Source organism: Podarcis filfolensis (assembly GCF_964270895.1).
Source record: "Podarcis filfolensis genome assembly, chromosome: 8".
NCBI classification, from domain to species: Eukaryota; Metazoa; Chordata; class Lepidosauria; order Squamata; family Lacertidae; genus Podarcis; species Podarcis filfolensis.
The window spans coordinates 43,350,282-43,372,678 of NC_139611.1; the positions used below are offsets into that span (position 1 = coordinate 43,350,282).

The 22,397-nt window shown below is 38.9% G+C and overlaps 1 protein-coding gene across 9 annotated transcripts in view; it reads right to left on the minus strand.

Annotated features, from left to right (window-relative positions):
* NFAT5 (nuclear factor of activated T cells 5) overlaps positions 1-22,397 on the minus strand; it is a 65,893-nt gene that overhangs the window by 29,130 nt on the left and 14,366 nt on the right. For 3 of the 9 annotated variants that reach the window (XM_083626398.1, XM_083626400.1, XM_083626406.1), the window contains one exon: positions 8,607-8,732. In XM_083626398.1, coding sequence (XP_083482524.1) covers positions 8,607-8,732 — 126 coding nt within the window. Of the gene's footprint in view, positions 1-1,977; positions 2,091-8,606; positions 8,733-22,397 lie in introns of those variants that run through there. The other 6 variants (XM_083626404.1, XM_083626401.1, XM_083626405.1 and 3 more) reach the window with 4 other exon arrangements.

The following is a 22,397-nucleotide window of genomic DNA, read 5'->3' on the forward strand; positions in this document are numbered from 1 at the left end:
TCCTTATACCAATATTAATAATATAACCCAGGCCCAACATCCTACTATTGCATTTGAAGTTAGGCAGGCGGACCTCTTTACTTTTGTAGCTGAAAAGGCTCAGGAAATGATTGATGCATTACACATCAGTGAGATAAATGCTATTTTTTCAGGTAGTGTATACATAATTTGGATGCAGTGTTAAATTCAATCTGAAAAAGTAATGGCAATCCCTTGACTGATCACTCCATACTAAAGCAGTCTCAAACCCTTTTTATTATTAACAAAATGTCCTTTCAACTGAGCCCAAATCATGGCAATAAGAGTGCCAGCCATTAGGAGTTAGCCAAGTCCAAGACATAAGGAAATTGGCTTTCTCTAGGAAGGTGGTCACCAGAAAGTAACCCCTCATATTCCCACTTTGCAACCTTAACCCAGAAACACAGTCCTCCCACTTTGAGCATTTTCTTCTTCTTGAATAGAATTTACTCACTAGGACCCAAGAGACACAGCTCAATAAGCACAAACTCGATGTTTGGGGAGGGTTGGATATTTTTACTGCATTTTGTTAAATACAAGATTACAGTCTAACAAGGTTCAGTTTCAGTTACATTTTAAAGCCATTTTAGAATTACAATCACATGCCAAGAATGTTTTATGACAGTCTCGAGAGGCATGGCAACAAAAACTACAATACACAGTTATCTGTGCAAGTCATTTTATAATTAGCTCATCCAAGATCCAAACAGGAGAGATCACACTGGAAGTTAAAAGCCCTTTGAGCTCCAATACCATCAATAGTCAAAGATGAAATAAAATATGTAGTTCAAGAAAGAACAACAAGCTCCTGCACCCTTATTGGCATCTGCTTCAGTTCTGTCTTAGAAACAAAAGGACTCAAAGCAAGCCTGTGCAGTGCATTGCAAAGTAATGGCCACCCCTGCTCTGTGCTACAAGTGACAGCTCATGTCAGTTTGCAAAGACCCTTTGCTTTCCAGGTACTAGTAGCTTTTAACCTAAATAAGCATTTTGTTTTTATGGCAGTGAGGCAGTTTTTTAAAGCCTCTCCTCTCCTCAGAATAAGATTTAGGAGCTGAGAATCAAAGAGGTTATGGGCAGCTTGGGTTACTAGCTAAAGCTACAATAGCTTTATACAACCTTGGGAGACTAAGACTCTAAGATTTTAAGCCCTTTTAAAATTCTCTGTCCTCCATCAGCTCACTGCTAGTTTCAGAGAGATTTGCTATCTTTAGGCAGAGCTTAAAGGAAACCATTCCTTGCCCTGAGGTATTTCTCTTAACATAAGCCCTTCAGGGCTACAAGGCTTTTCAAGAAGACCAAACATCAGTTCAAGTGATGAGAAAACTAACAGGCAAGCTACCCTGCAAGGCAAAGTCACCTTCCAAAGTGGAGAACATGAGAGATCAAAAGCTAAGGCTTGGGATGCCACCTGTATATGAACCACTATTATGCACAAGCAGCTGGTGGAAGAACTCACAGCTTTCCAGAAACTGGCACACTTGCCATGCTATTTGCTGTTCAGAAAACAGAATGAAAACAATAAGCATTCAACAACACAGGGTGAACCCTTGGCATTTTGATAGACTCAATCCCCAGAGCCTATCCCTACACAAGTGTCATTTATGAACCTTGCATTTTCTATTCTTGGCAGTCTCCACTTCCAATATTGCTCAAATCTTTCTGTGGGTTAATTTTGCAGGACCAGTGAATTCAGAGCGACAGTTTTGGAGTAAAGACAGAAGGACACGAGCCCTTGTGTTGTCAAAGGTAGAAGTATGAACCGGGACAAAGTGGCTGCAAACCTGCTTCCGACACCTTCTGTGTCAACTTTGGCTGCTTACTTTTCTTCAGCTTCATTTATTGATGTAAAATCAAAAACTTTATTAAGAGTTTAACTTCAGTCAATTCACTATTTATAACAAAACAAAAAGAAAAAGAAAGGAAAGACTTATGAAGAAGTCTGAAAACAAGACCGACCTATACCCTGGGTGAGATTGGATGGGTTAAGTGTCTCTGGTACTATTTGTCTTCACTATTGACAGACACTGTCACACAACCCACCACACGATGCCTGTCTCTGAATGGCGGAGCTAGAATGCAAGTTAAGTGTATTAATAGAGAAAACAGCTAGCATCCCAGCAAATATCATAAAAGCAATCCAATTTACTTTAAAAGTTCAAGGCAGATTCAAAGTAGGTTGGTTACTTACATTAAACCCCAAACAATTTTAAATTCCCCATTACATTCACATGCCAAAACAAGTATTATTTAACACAATTAAAAACAGGATTCAGTCTGCTTTGACAGACAGGAAATCCATAATTTGACACTCATATTTACAGATGCACAAGTGGTTATTTCTTACCTGGAACTTTTGTTGGGTGATTCATGTTCACCAATTCAGACTAGGTGGTCTGCCACTCAAGAGCGACAATCAGTTGCAATCAACCAGCAAGCATGAATTCAGAGCCCTCATACCTATTTATCCCTGCCCAGTATTCCTCTCCAGACACAAGGAAATGCTGCATTGTCTTGATCAATAAACTTAACATTTCTCCAGAAAGGAAATGACTGTCCTTTCTGGTCCAATCTTTACAATATGCGATAATTAGTTTGGTAAATTTTTCACACTAGTCATCATTCTATGAAGCTGGTAAGAGACACGTGATAATCTCACAAGTGTTCTTACCATAAGCATAAGCAAAACCCTGCAACTACTGCTCAGTGGAAACATAGACTGACAGCTAACAAACTCACCCCAAATCTATCCTATTAAAACAAATGTGTTTTGTTCAAGAGCAAATATAACTGATCAGTCAAGAAAAAACCTCAGTAAAGCATGAGACTCTTGATCTCAGGGTCATGGGTTTGAGCCCCACATTAGGCAAAAGATTCCTGCATTGCAGCAGGTTGGACCAGATGACCCTTGTGGTCCCTTCCAACTCTACAATTCTGAGATTCTATGAGAAGAGGAGAAAAGAGTTTTAACAGGATAAAAAGAGGTAGGCACTGGCAAACTACCTATTTACTTTTACTGGATTTAGTGCAAAGAAGAAAGCAGGTATAATGTATGTAGCAAGGGTCCTTGTGCAGTGTATTGTGAAGAACATGACTAAGCTTAAATTGCACAGCAATTCAGGCAGATGAGGAAACCATCCCTAAAGCAACCACCGAAGTCTCATAAAGCTAACTGGACAATGAACTCTGCTATGCCTCTCTGGAGCCGTATGTGTACCAGTGTGTGTCTAAAACTATTGATCAAGCAGCACAATGTCAAACAACATAACCTGCCTTTAGAAGACAGATAAGAATCCCTTCTAGTCCCCTTTTTGACAAATACACACACAACATAAATCACTATCTTAAAAAATGTGATTTATCTCCTCCTCTTTCCATTGATATGTAGAATCTTGCCAGTTTTTAAACTATGTGAATTTGAAACTTTGTCAGAATTATATTGTACTCTGAGGTATAATGCACATTATCATGCAAATTAAGCCTCATGTCACATTAACCATGTCAAAAGAGAAAGTATAAAATCAAGGCTTTATAAAGAGAAGCTACAGAAGACAAATGAAGCCTTTGCTATTATGGACAAACATAGTCAAAATGACCTAAGATGTGTTTTTATAGTTTCTGAGCAACTACTTGCTCCTAATATGACAGGAGCTAGTATTTCTAGTTTAAAAGTGCATTCCTTGCGAAAATTAAAAAATAAATTTTGGTACTGACTTAGGCTACACCAATGGTAAAAGTAAACTAAAGGAGCACTTATTGTTGCAAATTTTTTTACCTTCAAGCAAATTAAAATTATTAAAAACAAGGCACTTGACCTTTCTCCACCTTCTGAAAGTCATGGCCTCTCATTCAAGAGAGATTTGCATGGTGTTTTTAAGACAGAGGTAGGCAAAATAAGACCCAAGGGCCGGATCCAGCCCAATCGCCTTCTAAATCCAGCCCGTGGACAGTCCAGGAATCAGCGTGTTTTTACATGAATAGAATGTGTCCCGTTATTTAAAATGCATCTCTATGTTATTTGTGGGGCATAGGAATTCATTCATATATATTTTTCAAAATATAGTCCGGCCCCCCACGAGGGCTGAGGGACAGTGGACTGGTCCCCTGCTGAAAAAGTTTGCTTACTCCTGTTTTAAGACATTTGTTGTGATGCTATAAAGTTTAATATCAAACTGTGAAAGGGAGGTTGGCAGATATGTGTTGGAGTGAAAAAGCGACAGATTTGAGACAGGTCATTTCTCAGACCCATTCCTGAAGCACTGCTTCTTCCCACTTAGCAAACACAGCATTTCACATTAAATGCTAGTATCCTGCTAAGAAACACCTGTTTGCACCTTCTGGCAAGAGACACTTAGAAATAAACTGGCTGCACAGAAAGGATAAGCTCTCTCTCCCTCTCTCTCCACACACACACAGAGGTGTTATCAAGATGTATCTGCCTTCAAAAGATAGACAACTCTTCCCAGCTTAACTATATATAGTTCATCATGAAAGTTCAGAAATAAGCTGAGAACTATGTTAAAATTAAGAATTCATAGCTGGTTAATTTACAAAGAAACCACCTCATGTTTGGATTGATGAATATGAAACACACCTTTTATGTTAAAATAATCAAATGTGCTCTTAAAAGACCAATTAGCAAGACTCAGTTTTAAAATGGTTTAGACTGATTTGAAAATTGGAAGCCAAACACTAATAGCAGAACTAGCAGTCTGTTCCTGCAGGCCCTCATACCTGAAATCAGCCAATCCTGTTCCTCCAGAAATCTGAAGTTAACTGCAGAAAATCTTTATGTAACCTGCTTATGTGTCCCAGAACCTCAGATCAAAGCACTGAAAGAAAAACCTGGGGCAATCTGATTTGCAGCCAGATACTGTGTCACCCTGTGGCTAGGGAAGCAGAGAACAAATGAAGTAAAGTCTTAAATGAGGAAAATATTTTTTACCAGCTCTCTCCTCTTAATCTAGTCATTGGCACCAGTAATGGCAACTGTGTCAGAAAGCTTAAATAAAGGAGAGGGAGCTCTACATGTAGCCAAAACACAGAATATTTGCTTGGGTCTTCATGAAGAAACTGCAATCAGCTTTAAAAAGAGTTGCTTTTGGATTCTTACTGATTATAAAAAAGTACAAAACTGTCCCTTCAGGATAAATAAGAGTAGATACAACAGATTTGCACAAAACAATAAGGAGTTTTGTTTTTCGGACATAAAAGGAATGGGCTCCTGCAGTTCTAGATTGTCCAAGGTCACCTTCCCCTCCCAGCCACTTGACAATGTGGCCGATTGGAAGCTATCCTTGTCTGCCTGATGAAAGGACTAGAATGAGTGAAAGTGATGCTTTGTCCCATTTTATAAGTGATTTCAATCTCATAAAACCCTCCACAATCCCACAGCCATAAGTCCCATCTTCCCAAAGTCCCTAGCTAGATTGCTCTTTGAAAATTGGGATGGTTCAGTCGGTAGAGCACGAGACTCCTAATCTTAGGGTTGTGGGTTCAAGCTCCACATTGGGCAAAAGATTCCTGCACTGCAGGAGGTTGGACTAGGTGACCCTTGTGGTCCCTTCCAACTCTACAATTCTATGATTATTTCTACAGAAGAGAAGGCCAGGCACAACAGTTCTGTACAGAGAGCACAATACCCTGAATGTTAATGTGGTGGCCGATTTATGTCCCCCTCTTCATCTACATGTAACATCTTAAAGAACTCTGGCATGGTTCAGGGTCAAGCAGAATGACCTCTGCATCCAGTTTTGGGGAAGCTTAGTACACCCAGCTGTAAAAGCCAAGTCAACCTGCATCTTCAAAGAAGGAGTGTGTGGCCCACACTCTGAAATGGGAAGAACTCCTGGGAAGAATTAGCCCCTCCATGATAAATGCTTTCTAATGAGAGACTAGTGAAGACCACCCAGAATTACAGAATTTCCCAATGCTAGGTCTTCCTAAAACTCAACTACTAGCCAATGACTACAATATATTCTTTTTGTGCCTTTTGCCTTGCCTGTAGAAAAGGAGCAGAGTCACATGAATGCTCTGGCCCAAAGTTTCAGCTGGGACTTCAGCTTATCCATGTCGGAGGAGAAGGATCCTCTTTGGGTCTATGGTATTGAGTTAATCCCAAATGGCAGATACATGCTGCTGAGAAAGAAGAGATACACCATCATACCAGCAGGGTCTGTGGGCTTTAAGCTGAGTGACCTATTCAACAAGATTTCTTGTAAGCGTTCATGTATTTGCTGAAGGTTTTACTCCTCTAAGGGCTTTCTCCTCAGTTTCTCCAATATCCCAAAGTAGCAGAACTCTCACTTCCAAGATTCCAGACATGCTTGATTAATATTGCTCCTACCTGCACACAAGGTAGTTTCCTTCAATATATTTTTAATGATTGGGGGTGGCAGAACTGCAAACCCACCATGCAGACCTTCCAAGTGTCCCTATTTTCCAGGGACGTCCCTGATTTAAAGAAGCTGTCCTGGTTTCTGATTTGATCCCAGAATGTCCCACTTTTCCTTAGGACACCCCTATTTTCACTGGAGAAATGTTGTAGGGTATGGAGTTGCTTGACTCCTGAGCCATCTGAAGGCAATCCTGTACAGGGAAGATTTTTTAAAATGTTTCATGTTTTATTATATTTATATATATATATTGAAAGCTGCCTGGAGTGGCTGGGGCAACCCAGTAAGATGCGTGGGGTATAAATAGTAAAATTATCATTATGGAATGGAGCATTCCTATTTTCACTGGAGAAATGTTAAGAGGGTATGCACCATGTGAATTCAAAAGAAATCTTGGCAAACTTCATATTGTTATCACGGCTATTTTGTCTCTGTCTCTCTTCAGTATCCATCGCTGCTTATCTTGACTGATTCTCTTCCCAGCATGTTAAGGCTGCAATTTCTGAGTTAGCCTTTACAGCAATTTGATTGTCCTCTCTATAAATTATCTGGAGTTGGAGCCTACTGTATCTACATTCAGCACTGCTGCAATATAAATAACTGTTTTTTAAATAGACCAAGTTCACTCACTTAAAACTTTAAAACAACAAATCTAGGGGTAGTCTCTATGATGAAAACTTAAGTGCGAACCACCCCTTCGGAACAAACTGTAGGATGCTGACCACAGTAATTGTAATTATTCGGATTTAAGTTTTTTAGTTTTTTAAGTCAAACATTTAATTAATTAAACATTTAATACTATTAGCAAAGATATAGAAAGAATATTGAAAAATTATTCTTATTAAATTAATATGGTCCCCTATATAAATACCATATTGTGGAATATGCTAGTTTTCTTTAGTTTTTGTTAATATGAACTCCCATAGGTTCAGTTTTTGAAAGGAAGTGGATTGACTGTCAGACAACTAATGCCTAGAAGTAACAGACACATAGTTCTTCTCATCAACTATATCAGATGCTTGAAAATGATCTCAAAATATGAAAATCAACAGTAAAGTATTTCTGTGGATTTAAAGTGCTAGCAGTTTTCAAAATATCTTGCAACTGTTGTTCTCTTTTTGACTGAATTAGCTTCTGAAGTGCAGAATGAAACTACACTGGATGATTTGTTAACTAAAGTAGTCTTGGATCTAATTACCAATCTCCCCAATACACAATTAAATCCACAGATTTCATTAGGGAAAGTATTCAAATATATCAGCATTGAGCAGTGCTGTAAAGTTTTACCCTAGACTTAAGCCTTGTACTACCAAACCAAGAGGCTCATTTTCAGGGTTGAACATACTAGAGAAGGCACTCCTATCTAAATTGAATGCACTGAACACATTGCTTAGTCCAGCTATGCTCTGATAATAAATAGCCTTATGGAGAAGGCTAGACTAGGCCAGACACATGATGTTCTATTACAAATATTACATGGTCAGTCAAGCAATCTCGGCCCATGAGAGGAAAACCCTGGAGCACATCCATTAGTGAGGGTATTATAAAGTTGGAGGCATTCCAGATGAACAAGAATTTGAATGCCAACTGCCAATTCAGGTTTGCCCCTTCATAACAAAAACAGTCGTCATTCCCCTAAACAGAAGAAAATGATCCAGCAATAGGGATTTTATTTTAAAAGAACAAACTCTATGAGGCTGAATAGGTGATAACTTAAGTTTAAAAAATATTTTGGTAACTGGATTCAAACATACCTACATTTAGCAGGTATCAACTATCCCTTCACACATCATCTAAACACTTTCAGGACCAAACAGAAAGCCATGTAGCTGAATCATTCATGGTTTCATCAAGCCATGTGGTGGTGGGGAAATGAAAGTAGAAGCCACAAACCCAGAACACTGCTGCAGATTTCATTTCTGTCCTGGTTTGCAAGGCAGCATTCTCTGGCCCATTCAAACACTCCCATTTAGTTCTAAACTGGCAACTACTACATCAAAATATAATATATCTGAGGAGTCCAGCACCACCATAGGGGCAAAAGAGGAAATGTGCAATAATAATTTCCCCTACTTCTAAGTCTGTTAGTCTTATGGGGTTTTTTTAAGACTGCAAACTTTTCCAGCACTGCTCATGCTGACAACAATATTAATATGCATTATGTTCTTAATTTTACTCAAGTGGTGTACTTACCAGCAGCAACTACACCCGGAGGGGGCGAACCTGCCTCACCACCACTTGTTTGACTCATGGATGCTACAGAGAGTTCTCTGGAAGGTGGTAACTGCAGCTCCTTTGGGAGAAGGTCATAGACAGATTCTAAAAAGAAAGAAAAAAGATGTCTTAAGAAAACAAACAAATGTCCCTATATTTTGCTACCAAAATAGCAGGAATGCTAGAAATCATGCTATGTTGGTATGCCTCAAATCTATGATAGAAAGAAAAGGTTGTATTACCTCAGTACCAGAGATAAGAGTCCAAAAGCACTGAAAGAGTCTAGCAATTACCTAGGATTTCAGTAAAAGACTAAATCAAATCTTTGATATTTGTAAGAAATTCCATAGATACTAACTTTCCATCACAATTATGGCAATGTATGCCAACCAATTGCATTCACCAAATTTTACATTGGTTTTTAAGGCTTTGGACAAGCATCTGAAGAGCACCAAGTGTACCCTGCCAAATCACAAACCAGCTTTTGGTGCGTACATGAACACTATCACACATCTCCCTTTGCATCCCTGCTACAAACTACCGGTATATAAAATTTCTGAGACACTAAAGACTAATATTGGGTAGTGCAAGTGTAATGGAACAAAACCTATATGGAAAGTATTACAAAGATTGTCTAGGAAGGAAATATAAGCAGGACACAAGCTCCTTGCTGGTTCCTATTCAGATTTTTCCAGTAAGAAGCACAATGAGTTTCATTTCTACTGAATGGTTAGAATTTGACCCTTAACAATCAACTCAACTCTTATAGCTGACTCAATTTTCCTTTTTACTATGTTCTGTTTCATATAAATCCATGTTTTTTCATAAAAGCAGTCCTCAATATTCATACCAAACAGCAACTAATTTACTTTAACAGTGATAATATATGTTTCTGATCCAGACAATCCACTTTTCTGATTCAGATAATGCACTGTATCATTTTTTTATTACATAGATCACTAAGTTCTGGCTATTTTCATTCATTTTGCTCAACTATACATTATAAACTATCACAAAAAACAGATACCCAAAGACGTCCATTTATCATCTGCTACATGATTTTGTATTACCATACAAATGGCAAGTTTTTAGCCTCCAACAACCCTGGATAATAATGCTCCTAAACACCAACCACAAGGAGAGGGGATTTGCATGAGACCAAGAGGAGGGTATTCCATGCTGCCTGCCTCCCAAATCAAAATACCAATGAAGTTCTCCTGAGCTGGGTTCACAGAGTAACTTCACAGAATTGTAAAATCCAACCCCAAAAGGAGAAAGAACGCTACAAACCCCTGAACACATTCCTGGCTTGGATTAAAATTTGGAATGAATCATCAATTTAGTTTTCATTACCTTCTCCAAGGACTCTCATCTAGCATTAATAATATCTTTCCATACAAGGACAGGCCCTTTATTCAGGTTTTAGAATCCAGGAGGGAAGCAGTGAAATGCAGCCCACACAAGGCAACAATGGGCAACAGATCCAGCTGTAGCCTTTGAACTGCAGTTGGCACTATGACTAGTAGTGCAGAGTGAGAAGATACTCTGCTAACCCTAACTCTTGAGGCATGCAAACAAGGTGAAATGTTACTCCTTGCAGGGGAATGAATGTGAGCATTATCTCCTTGCCAAAGCACCCTAGAATATTCTCAAATCTGCCCTTGTGTAGGCACAGAAATCTCCCCCATTAAAATGTGTGTGACTTAGAGAAAATAACTCCACTTAGATGTCTTTTTAAACAGTGATATAACAGCGTCTTTAAAACTAATCCACCTTTCAACTTGGGCCCCCCAAATTTCCTTGTAAGAAAAAAACTTACTTTGGATAGCTTACTTCAATACGTTTATTGTTACAAGTTAACACTTTGCTTGCAGAAGGCAAAGATAGGGTTCCAAGCAGACTTTACAATTCAAAGCAGCTCAAGCGCACAAACAAGGAAAATGGCCAGGCACTGTTGGAAAGAAGGCCTGCCTTAAAGGGCACAGCAATACAATTGTGGCTACTTTGCCCAGCCTTACACACCAGCCACAGCTTACACCCGGTGTCCAAATGTTCTTGTCAGCACAGAGAAGAAACCTGGTGCAGCTGGGAAGGAGGGCTGTGAGCAGAGGAAGAAAGCCAAGTTTTTTGCCTCAGGCGAAGTTTCCAGAAGGGCATCATTGAGGCTCCAGCCTGTGTGTGTTTGTATGGGGGGTTGCCAAACTGGGTCTTCGACCCAAGGGAAGTAAAGCCTACTTTCACCCCTGGATGACTGGACAGTGCTTTTATCCCTAATTAAAAGCCACTACAGCTCATCTAGGGAAGTAGTCTTAGTGAGAGCTTACTTTTAGTGATTGTACAGGCAATACGGGGCATTCAACACCCACTTTATATATACATGCAATTATATATAACTGCAGATTACCCTTTAGAAAAAAATCTCCCTTTAAAGGTAAAAGATAGTCCCTTTTAGTTCAAAATAAGATCAGTGGAAGATAAGGGAAAAATTTTGAGAGACCACGAAGAAGACCTGCAAAAAGAAGTACTAGAAGAGCTAAGAGCTTTAAGATCAGGAGTACTAGACATAGTACCACCACCTTTGGGACTGGACAAACTAAAAAAAGCGATACCACCGTCAGAACAAGAAGAACTTTTGGGAGCAGTTGGAGGAGAATAGAATAACCACACCATGTCTCTGCAATTATTAAGTTGGAACATTCATGGATTTAATTCCCCGGAGAAGAGGAAGAAAGTCTTTCATTTATTGAAAAAGGAACAATTAGACTTAATTTGTTTACAGGAAACTCATGTGATAAGGCTTCACAGGAAAGTACTGATTAATAAAAGATTGGGTCAAGAGTTTATTTCATCGGACAAGGTTAAAAAGAGAGGAGTGGTTATTTATGCCAAAGAGAGCCTATCACCGAAATTTGGTTTTAAAGATGAACAAGGAAGATTTGTGGCAATGGAGATTCAATCACAAGGAGAAAAATTTCTGATTGTAGGAGTTTATGCACCAAATGAGGGGAAATCTGAATTCTTCAAGAAATTGCATGAGACATTGCTTGACTATATGGACTACAACATTATTATGATGGGAGATATGAATGGAGTGGTATCTACAAATATGGACAAGTTGCAGAGACAGGTTGTAACTAAAGATGGCAGACTACCAAAAACTTTTTTTGAACTGACTGACAATATGGACTTGATTGACATCTGGAGAACTAAGAACCCCCTTGGAAGAGAGGGAACATTCTTCTCTGAAGCCAAAATGACATGGACAAGAATTGACTAAATATGGATAACTAGAGGACTGGCACCTAAGACTCGAAAAGTGGAAATTTGCCCAAAAACTTGCTCCAACCATAATGCGGTGAAGATGGAGATGAAACTAACACCAATCGGTTCCTTCAGATGGAGGATGAATGACACCTTATTTAGAGATCAAGAGGTTACCAAGAAGGCCCAAAAAATCTTGAGAGATTATTTTGAGATAAATTTGAATACCACGGTTGAAAAAAGAGTAATCTGGGATGCAAGCAAAGCAGTCATGAGAGGGTTTCTGATTCAACAGAACGCAATAAAGAAGAGAATTCAAAATGAGAAAAAATATAAAATCTTGGAAAAAATAAAAGGAGAGAAGAAATTAAGAGCGAAACCAAAGTCGCAAGAGATTCTGAGAGAAATAAAGTTATATCAAGTACAATATATGAAAATGATAAATCAGGAAGTAGAATGGAAAATTAAGCAGATGAGACAAAAGACTAATAAATGCGGGAAACTGCTAGCTTGGCAGATGAAAAAAAGACAAAAATTAAACACTATCACAAATCTGGATGTGGAAGGAAAGAACATACAGAATCCATTGGAGATTAGAAAGTACTTCCAGAGATATTTTAAACAACTATATACTCAAGGGCCACAGAAAGAGACTGATTTAGACCAATTTTTAAGAACAAATGGATTACAAAAAATCTCTCAAGAAAATAAGATAATGTTGAATCACAAAATTACAGAACAGGAGGTAGAAGGTGCCATTCAGAACATGCAGTTGGGTAAATCTCCAGGGCCGGATGGTCTAACCTCCAAATACTATAGATCTTTGAAAGACTGGTTAATTCAGCCACTAAAGGAGGTCTGTAATGAAATTTTGGAGGGGAAAAAGGCGCCAGAGTCGTGGAAGGAAGCTTACATTACACTTATACCGAAAACTGAGTCTGAAAAGACACAACTCAAGAACTACCGCCCCATATCCCTGCTGATTATCTTGGCTAATAGATTAAAAAAGGTATTAGTTGAAGAGATACATAAAGATCAAGCCGGCTTTCTCCCAGGTAGACATCTGTCTGACAATACGAGGAATATAATTAACATTTTGGAGAAGCTGCAAGTGAACATCAATACCAAAGCAGTTTTAATTTTTATAGATGCGGAAAAAGCTTTTGATAATATTTCTTGGAATTTTATGAAGAAAAATCTTCAGGGAATGGGGGTGGGCCAAGGGTTCGAAAATGGTATAAGTGCAATTTACTCAGAACAAAAGGCTAAGTTAATAGTCAATAATGTGATGACAGAGGAATTTAAGATAGAGAAAGGGACACGACAAGGCTGCCCAATTTCCCCGTTGCTTTTTATTTCGGTTCTGGAGGTTTTGCTGAATATGATTAGAAGGGACCGTCTGATTAAAGGTATTCAGGTCGGAGCCAAACAATACAAATTGAAAGCTTTTGCAGATGACCTAGTTTTGACGTTACAGGAGCCAGAATCTAGTATGAAAAGAGTATTAGAATTGATTCAAGAATTTGGTCATGTGGCAGGATTTAAGCTGAACAAGTCAAAAACTAAAGTGCTTGAGAAAAATTTTACACCAATTGAGAAAGAGAGGTTTCAGAAGGAGACAGGTTTAACATTAGTTAAGAAAGTAAAATATTTTGGGGTTAATATGACTGCTAAGAATTTAAATTTATTTAAAGATAACTATGAGAAATGTTGGATAGAAGTGAAAAAAGATTTGGAAATATGGTCAAATTTAAAGCTTTCCTTGTTGAGTCGAATTGCAGCTATAAAGATGAATGTATTGCCAAAAATAACTGCCAGCATTCTACACATAATCATTCTAGCATCTTACTACTGTACTGCTTGCTGAAATAAGCACATCAGCTTCTAGGTATAGGACCTTGATCTAAGAAGAGAGAATATCAGAACTTCCAACTATCAAGCAACACCAGTGAATCTGAATTGTATTGTCACTTTAGCTAGCATACTTTCCAAATGGGCTTTGTTATCCACCTTTGTTATATCTGAAACTAGAGGAGCACTTTCCCCTCCTTAAATCATATTTTTCACATCATACATATCTTCAGTTGCTGAAAGGGTTTAGAAGGATTCCATCCCTTTAAGTAAAAGCCAAACATCTACCATCCGGTCAACATAATCTGTACACATCTCTTTTTCTGAGAACAGTAGAGCAAGTCAGATAGCCATCAGAGCAAAACACAACAGTCAGAATGCAAAGAATTGCACAACTGAGCACATGCAACCAATATGGCTGTGGGCTTCTGCTTCTCTGTCAGAAGGCTACCATGCTATAGAGCAAACCACTCTTTTGAAATGGAGGAAAATGTCGAAAGTAGTCAAAATGCCTTCTAGGCATTTTTCATGGTTAAAATATTCTCTGGATTCTAATCAATATTGTTTAAATATTTCCCCTAATAACATAATCGTCCCTAAAATACAACTTTACATATATATTTTTGTATACTTGAATAAAATATGCTGATTTTCTTAAACATTATTTCAACATTTTAAAAGTAATTAACTTATAAAAACATGTTTTGAACTAATTATATACAATATAGCAATGTAGTATCTTGTTGACCAACTTTTGCTGCTTTTATCATCTTGATAACTAGGCAGCTTTCTTCCTCCTATCACCACTACCAAAATGTCTGTTTTCCTATTCATTTCTTTTGGAACATACCACAGAGGTCTCCCTTAATGTGTGTTTTGCTATTGGTGCGGGTCCAGTTGCGACTACGTGGAGATTTCTGGGTGCCAGGTTGGTGATTGACATCTCCATCGGGCCAGCTGACTCGCACACAGTCCTCCATCATCACATCAAGGGAAGTAAGTACAGGTCTGAGTACGGATGTATTTGACTGTGCTACAGCGTTCCACCCAAATGGAACTCATAAACCACAGTTAAAAACCTCTGCCTTAGTCCACTGTTAATACCATTTCCATTTCCACAGTGTGAGTTTCTCCTTCTTGCATACTGGGATAAATGAATTGTTGTAAGAGCAAACAATGTAGTTGAGATCATAGAATTGTAGATTTGTAGCACTGGAAGGGACACCAAGGGTCATCTAGTCCAACCTCCTGTCAAGCAGATATTCTGTTGTGGTGACTGCAACCTACATTTAAGGTGCCATTTCGTGCCCTGAGTTTTTAGCACTATCCCTTCTTCCTTTTGCCATTATTGAATTACATGTAAATTCTCCTTCTGAACCTGACCCCTCTACTTGGTTTGGAAACAGAAGCAGAACTTCAGAGCCAAGAAATGCATGCTGTCCCAACAAGCATACTTTCATCTGATTCACCAATTCCAGGAATGAGGAGCCTTTGGTCCTCCAAATATTACTGAACTACAACTCCCATCAGCCCCATCAAGTTCAGCAACATTTGGAGGGCCAAAGGTTACCCACACCTGAAATATACCTTCTCTCATTCTTATTATGAACTTCATCTGTAATTTTGATTTCTATGAAGGCCATACTGTAGAAAAACAAGGCCTAAGTTCAAAAGTAAGCAAACCATTCTGAACAAGATTAAGGTATTCAGGAGGTAATTTCCTTCCTCTGTATTAATGGAAAGAAATACAGCTGGCTCAAAACTAATGACAAATTGCTGCCTGCATGAATGCCCATCACACCAACTATGAGAGCTTTGCTGTAAGTAGATGTTAAACCAATTTTAGAATCACAGAATTGTAGAGCTAGAAGGGTCTCCGAGGGCCATCTACTCCAATCCCCTGCAGTGCAGGAATCTCAATTAGATTAATAATAATAATAATAATAATAATAATAATAATAATAATAATAATAATTTATTATTTATACCCCGCCCATCTGGCTGAGTCTCCCCAGCCACTCTGGGTGGCTCCCAATCAAATGTTAAAAACAGTACAGCATTAAATATTAAAAACTTCCCTAAACAGGGCTGCCTTCAGATGTCTTTTAAAGATAGGATAGCTGCTTATTTCCTTCACATCTGAAGGGAGGGCATTCCACAGGGTGGGCGCCACTATCGAGAACGCCCTGTCTGGTTCCCTGTAACCTCACTTCTCGCAATGAGGGAACCGCCAGAAGGCCTTCGGCGCTGGATCTCAGTGTCCGGGCTTAACGATGGGGGTGGAGACGCTCCTTCAGGTATACAGGACCGAGGCCATTTTGTATCATATTGTATATGACAGATGGCCATCCAAAGGGAGTCCACCACCTCTCGTATGAGTCTGTTCCACTGTCAAACCTGCTCTTACTGTCAGAAAGTCAGAATCTCCATTCTTATATCTTGAATTCATTAGTAATTTGAAAGCATTAAATCCATTATTTTCAAGCCAACAAACCCAAGTTATCATGTAGAAACTTAACTTTCTTACTGTGCTTATGTAGGAAGACATGGTTTACTATTAACACGCCCTAGTATGTATAAGGTTTTTACAGATACTTGAATGTTTACTCAAGAGTGTTAGTTGGAACAAACAAGCTAACACTGGAATGTGCTATACTGTTCCAACCAAATACATACTAGGCACATGAAAAGGCACATGCAGAAGAAAAGCAGTACATCAATGGAAGCTTTTAAAACCTAAGGGGATTAACCTTTACCCCATCTTATGATATGCTGAACAGACTAACAACCTCAAAATTTTCATTCTAGAAATTCCTAGCCCTTGACACATTTTTATACTTCTTCTCTGCACCATGCACAATTATTTTTACTCAGCTGTGAATATTGGAAGTACCCTACCTAGTATTACAACTGAGACTTTGCTGCTACTGTGTAAAGAATCCAATTGTTTGAAAAATCATTTTAAATTGTGTAAAAAAAAAATCTAGCAATAACAGCTGGGATAAAAAATGGAAACAAAGTAAGAGGGAAATGGAGAAGCAGCATGAATTAGGTGCTATTATTATTATTATTATTATTATTATTATTATTATTATTAATACACCACCCATATGGCTAGGTTTCCCCAGCCACTCTGGGCAGCTCCCAACAGAATATTAAAAGCACGAGAAAACATCAAACATTAAAAACTTCCCTAAACAGGGCTGCCTTCAGATGTCTTCTAAAAGTCAGATAGTGTTTGTTTCGTTGACATCTGATGGGAGGGCGTTCCACAGGGCGGGCACCACTACTGAGAAGGCCCTCTGTCTGGTTCCCTGTAACCTCACTTCTTGCAGTGAGGGAATCACCAGAAGGCCCGCTGGACCTCAGTGTCTGGGTTGAATGATGGGGGCAGAGACGCTCCTTCAGGTATACTGGGCCAAGGCTATTTAGGGCTTTAAAGGTCAGTACCAACACTTTGAATTGTGCTCGGAAACGTACTGGGAGCCAATGTAGATCTTTCAGGACTGGTGTTATATGGTCTCTAGTTATATGCTAAAGCCCTGTTCAGTGAAGCGAGGCCACTAAAAGACCAAGTCTACTCCCCCTATGAACAGCAAATATGTTCATATTTGGCCCCTACAAAGCCACAAATGCTTTTCTCCAAACCACTGTTTTGCCTTTGGGTTGGTCTAATAACGGAACAGCCAGACAGCAACTCTCAGAGGGATTTCAGTTGCCAGTTTTAAACTTGAGAGAACAAGAAGCCCAGTGCCACCTGAGAGCATCTATTAAGCAACCACTAGAACCCTACCCAAGACCCTTTTGCTCTCTAGCAATTCCAGCACACCAGTTTTTCCTTCACCACTATGGATGCTGGAACGGAAGAAATGAGAAAATTCTCATAAAGATCAGGACAGGTATCCAATGCTACACAGAGTAGATCCTTGAAGTTAATTGGCACAACAAACTTAGCTTCATTAATTTCAATGGGTGTGCTCCTGAGTAGGATTTAGTTGGATACAACCACAGGTCCTCACCAGATTCTGCAATTTGTGCTTCTCAACACAGATGCCTATTAATAGCATTTACTACTGCTCAGTCCTTGCCAGGTTACCGTCTCCTGTTCTGTAGTAAACACAGCCTACGTTAACAAGTCTATCAATGTAACTTTCCTGTTATGTCAAGACTTTTAGCTGGCTAATAATGACCATGGATACAGTGGTGTAGCTTTAGTATTTATCTTTAAAACTTTTTTTTTTTAAATCAACCATAGTGTTACAAGAACTACTATTTGCTGTGGAATTAATTTTTGACTGTTATTTGTGAAAAGCAATAGTATGCAAAGAAATAAAAGCACCAGCAAGCTTGAAGGAATTGCAGGAACAGGTAAGAAAAAGAAGAGACCTGTAGCACTTTAAGACTAATAAATTTATTATTGCATAAGCTTTCATAAATAAATCTGCTAAATCTTTAAGGTACTATGAGAGTCTGTTTTTGCTGCAACAGAATAACGGCTCATAATCTGAAGTTTACACTCTGGATGGAGTTTATCCTGATACAAGATGTTGGTTAGCACTTCAGTCAGTGAAGCTTATGCCATGCATCCCCCAAAACAGTTGTTTGTTTTTTTGGCTGGTGAGTTTTATAAGTTTCTTGGTCACCTGAACTTCCAGGAATATTTACAAGCAAGTTTCTTTATCTATTTCCATCAGCTAGGCTTTTTATTTTTTAAAGAAACAATGCTAGTTCTACTCAGAGGAGACCTACTCAAATTAATTGATATTAGTTCCATTAATTTCAATGAGTCTACTCCAAATAGAAAGTAAGGAATCTATGTGGGATAGAAAACTGATCCCAGTTGTCCTTAAGTATTTATTCACCCCAGAGAAATCCAGGACAATACAACTCAGTTACAAACTAGATTCAACCAAAACAGAAGAGGCAAGATCTATAGACCTCTCAAATGTAATCATTGTTAACACACCCTGTAAGCAATTTAGAATATAGGAGAGCTACAATATGCTAGCTACAGCCTGCAATGAATTCAGTTCAATATACCAAATATGTCAAAGTTGACTAAGAGGATAAACAAGATAAAGACAATGTTAGCACTCACTCTCTCTTGACATCAACTATTATAATTAAGGAAAATTCGTGAAGTACTTGCCTGGGAGCTACAATTTATAAACAATTACAAGAATGAACAGATCTTTCTTTTTCATTTTCTATTAAGTTTTCTTCTTTAAATTTCCCCGGAGACCCCCCAAAATACATTATGAAAACTTGTATTCCTGTACATACTGTATATAACAGTATACATATACATACATATATAGATCTTTGTTTCTATGGGTCTTTGCAAGTACCCATCACCCCTGCTAATGAACATAAATATTCTGTATAAAAGTAATGAAGATGTTACAACTCTTCTAAAATTTTAAGAGTTTAAACTTTACAAGTAAGAAGAGATTACTCTGATTTCTGGTGTTACTGCAGGGGAGAAGGAAGCCTGCCATCCACCTTGTAATGCAGCTGTCATACTCCCTACCAGATTTGAAATCAGTAACTTTTATTATCTCAAGACTTGACTAATACAAAAGCTGCTGCATGGACTCAGAAAACCGTTTAGTTAAATGATTGATCGTGAAAATAATAATTCATGTATATTCAGAGTCCTGTGTTTTATTACAATTCTTATTTAAAAGCACCTAAAATTCTAGACACTGTACAAAAATCAAAAGGCATAGGCTCTGCCTATAGGTTTATAATTAACAGACATGACAACAAAAATCATTGAAAGAGAGGAGAAAAATAAGCAAATTTAGAAACAGTTCTTACATACAGTTTTAGAATTGTCATAAAGATTAGGTGGAATATTCCCTAAAGGAGACAGTTCTAAGACAGGGGGAGCCAAGTTATACTTGGCCCCAGCCAGTTGGCTGTGTCACTTTTCACTTTGCTGGGTGCAGGTGAAATGGCTGTTAATGAAGACAGTACAATGAAGAAACAGTAAAGTGTAAGAATATTATAATGTTTGCTAATTGAGAACAGTCTAGCCCAGTTTTTCCTAACTGGGTGCTATATGGCCCACTGGGACTCCCCAGGATATTTCAGGGGGCCACAGGCGAAAACCACATAAATGGGGCCACAGCATGAGGCTAGGGGGCCACAGAGGAAGGTGAGAAGTGAAGGGGGGATCATTTTTTAAAATCTGATTGGCTGGCTATCTGCTTGGCCAATCACAAGCGGGTATGTGGGTACCCCACCAGGGCCTACTGCTCCTTTTTGCCACATGCGTGTCCTGGTTTGTTTCCAGCAGGAGAGGACAATAGCTGAGGCTCCCATTTAGACCAGTAGAGTCCGTGATCCAGAACCCCCAGGTTAGAAAACTGCAGTGGTGGAGTGGCAATGGGTAAGACTGGGGTGGATTTCACCCTGCTGCCAGTGCTGGGCCCAGTGGCAGCTTGGGCCTGACTCTGCAAGGTGCAGGGTGCAATCCACCCCAGCGCCTAGTGGATCAGGGCCTTCAGATGCTGCTGAGGGGTAGAGCCTGTCGGCAGTGTTGGCATGGTTCTGCAAGGTGCAGGGTGAAATCCACCCCAGTGCCTAGCCAAGCGGGGTCATCTGGTGCTACTGACTTGCATCTAGTAAATAACTAAGCGTCTACTCAGAAGAAAGCCACACTGAGTTCAGTGGGCCTTACTCCCAGGTAAGGGTGTGGGGGATTATAGTGTGCTATCACCCGGGGCCCCTCCGGATAACAAGATCTTTTTGCACCAGGTCAATGAGGACCACTTGCTTTTTAAAATTCTCCCATACTGTATATACAGCACTCCTTGTGTTCCTTTTAACTGCATCTATAGGTTTCCCCCTCTGTGTCAAATAACTGGGGTCAAATAAGTGTTGTTTATTTTTGTAATACATGGAAGATGGATCTCCCTTGGGATGTTCTGGACTCTCCTTCCTTGGAGGTTTCTAAGCAGAGGATGGATGGCCATCTGTCATGGATGCTTTAGCGGAGATTCCTACATTGCATGGAGTTGCACTAGAAAGATGACCCTTCCAGCTCTATGATTCTATGTTTTTCTCCTTCAACAATATTTCGTTATGTTCCTATCATTTTATACTTCCAGTAGCACCTTAAAGACCAACTAAGTTAGTTCTTGGTATGAGCTTTCGTGTGCATGCACACTTCTTCAGATACCAAACTTCTTTCAGATGCACACGAAAGCTCATACCAAGAACTAACTTAGTTGGTCTTTAAGGTGCTACTGGAAGGAAAAAAATTTTTTTGTTTTGACTATGGCAGACCAACACGGCTACCTATCTGTAACCTATCATTTTATGTAATAGTATTTTGTAAAAAATTATAAATAAAACATGTTATATTCACAAACAAAACATTTAAATAGCTACCTTTCTACCGGTAGGATTGGGGGGGGGGAGAACATCATATTTGTAGTGAATTTTTTTTAAAAAAACTTATTGTGGGGGCACAGGAAGGAAACAAGGTTGGAAGCGGACCTCATTCGGAAAACGCTGGTCTAGCCAACAAGAACTGAAAAATAACTGCTTAGACTACAACAGGTTTAAAATAAAATAAAGACCTCTGACATTTATAATCATTGATTATAAATCAGCACACTTTTAAAAAGAAAGAAGTAAGAGAACATTCTAAAATGCCTCAAAATAAGTAAATAAAGTTATTCACCAGAAAAGAAGAGACTGAGGAGATATGATAGCCATTTTCAAATATCTAATGGGCTGTCACATGGAAGATGGAGCAAGCTTGTTTTCTCCTGCTCCAGAGGCTAGGACCCAGTCCAATGGATTCAAGTTACAAGAAAGGAGATCTGAACTAAACATCAGGAAGAGCTGTTTGACAGTGGAAAGGACTCCTTCAAAAGGAGGTGGACTCTCCTTCATTGGAGGCTTTTAAGCAGTGGTTGGGTGGTCATCTGTCATGGATGCTTTAGCTGAGATTCCTGCACTGCAGGGGGTTTGACTAGATGACCCACAGGGTCACTTCCAACTCTACAATTCTATGATTCTAAGACCTATGCAAAAGACCAACGAAAGCAATTACTCTAGAATGACAATGGTAGATTTCAAACCACAACTACAATAACCATGAGTGAATCAGCAAAAACCAATGAAGTTACTAGGAACTGTTGCCACTGCATAAGAGTAGAAAACACACACACACACACACACACACACACACACACACACACACAGCTGACACATATACCAAGGCAGCAATTCTATGAGACACGGTGGGACTTACTGCGGAGTAAGCATGCAGAAGATCACACTAAGTTTCCTGGGTACAGTAAATTAATACACTGCAGGCATATAGCATTAATAATAATAATAATAATAATAATAATAATAATAATAATTACGGTATATCCATCCAAGAACACCAAGTGTGAAACATAGTACTATACACATAGTTTAGTTTACTTTCTACTATTACAGACAAGGCAAACACATTCCAATCAAAGCAATTTCTTGTCTTGGCTTACTGCCACATCTCTTTTGACCCTTATCAGGAGCCTGCAACCCTCCCGCTATAATAAGTACAAAGATTTGACTCCACAAAAACAACAACTGAATTGCCAAGATCTTTTAGAAACTGCACTCAATTTGCCACAGCAAGGGTGAAATATAAAT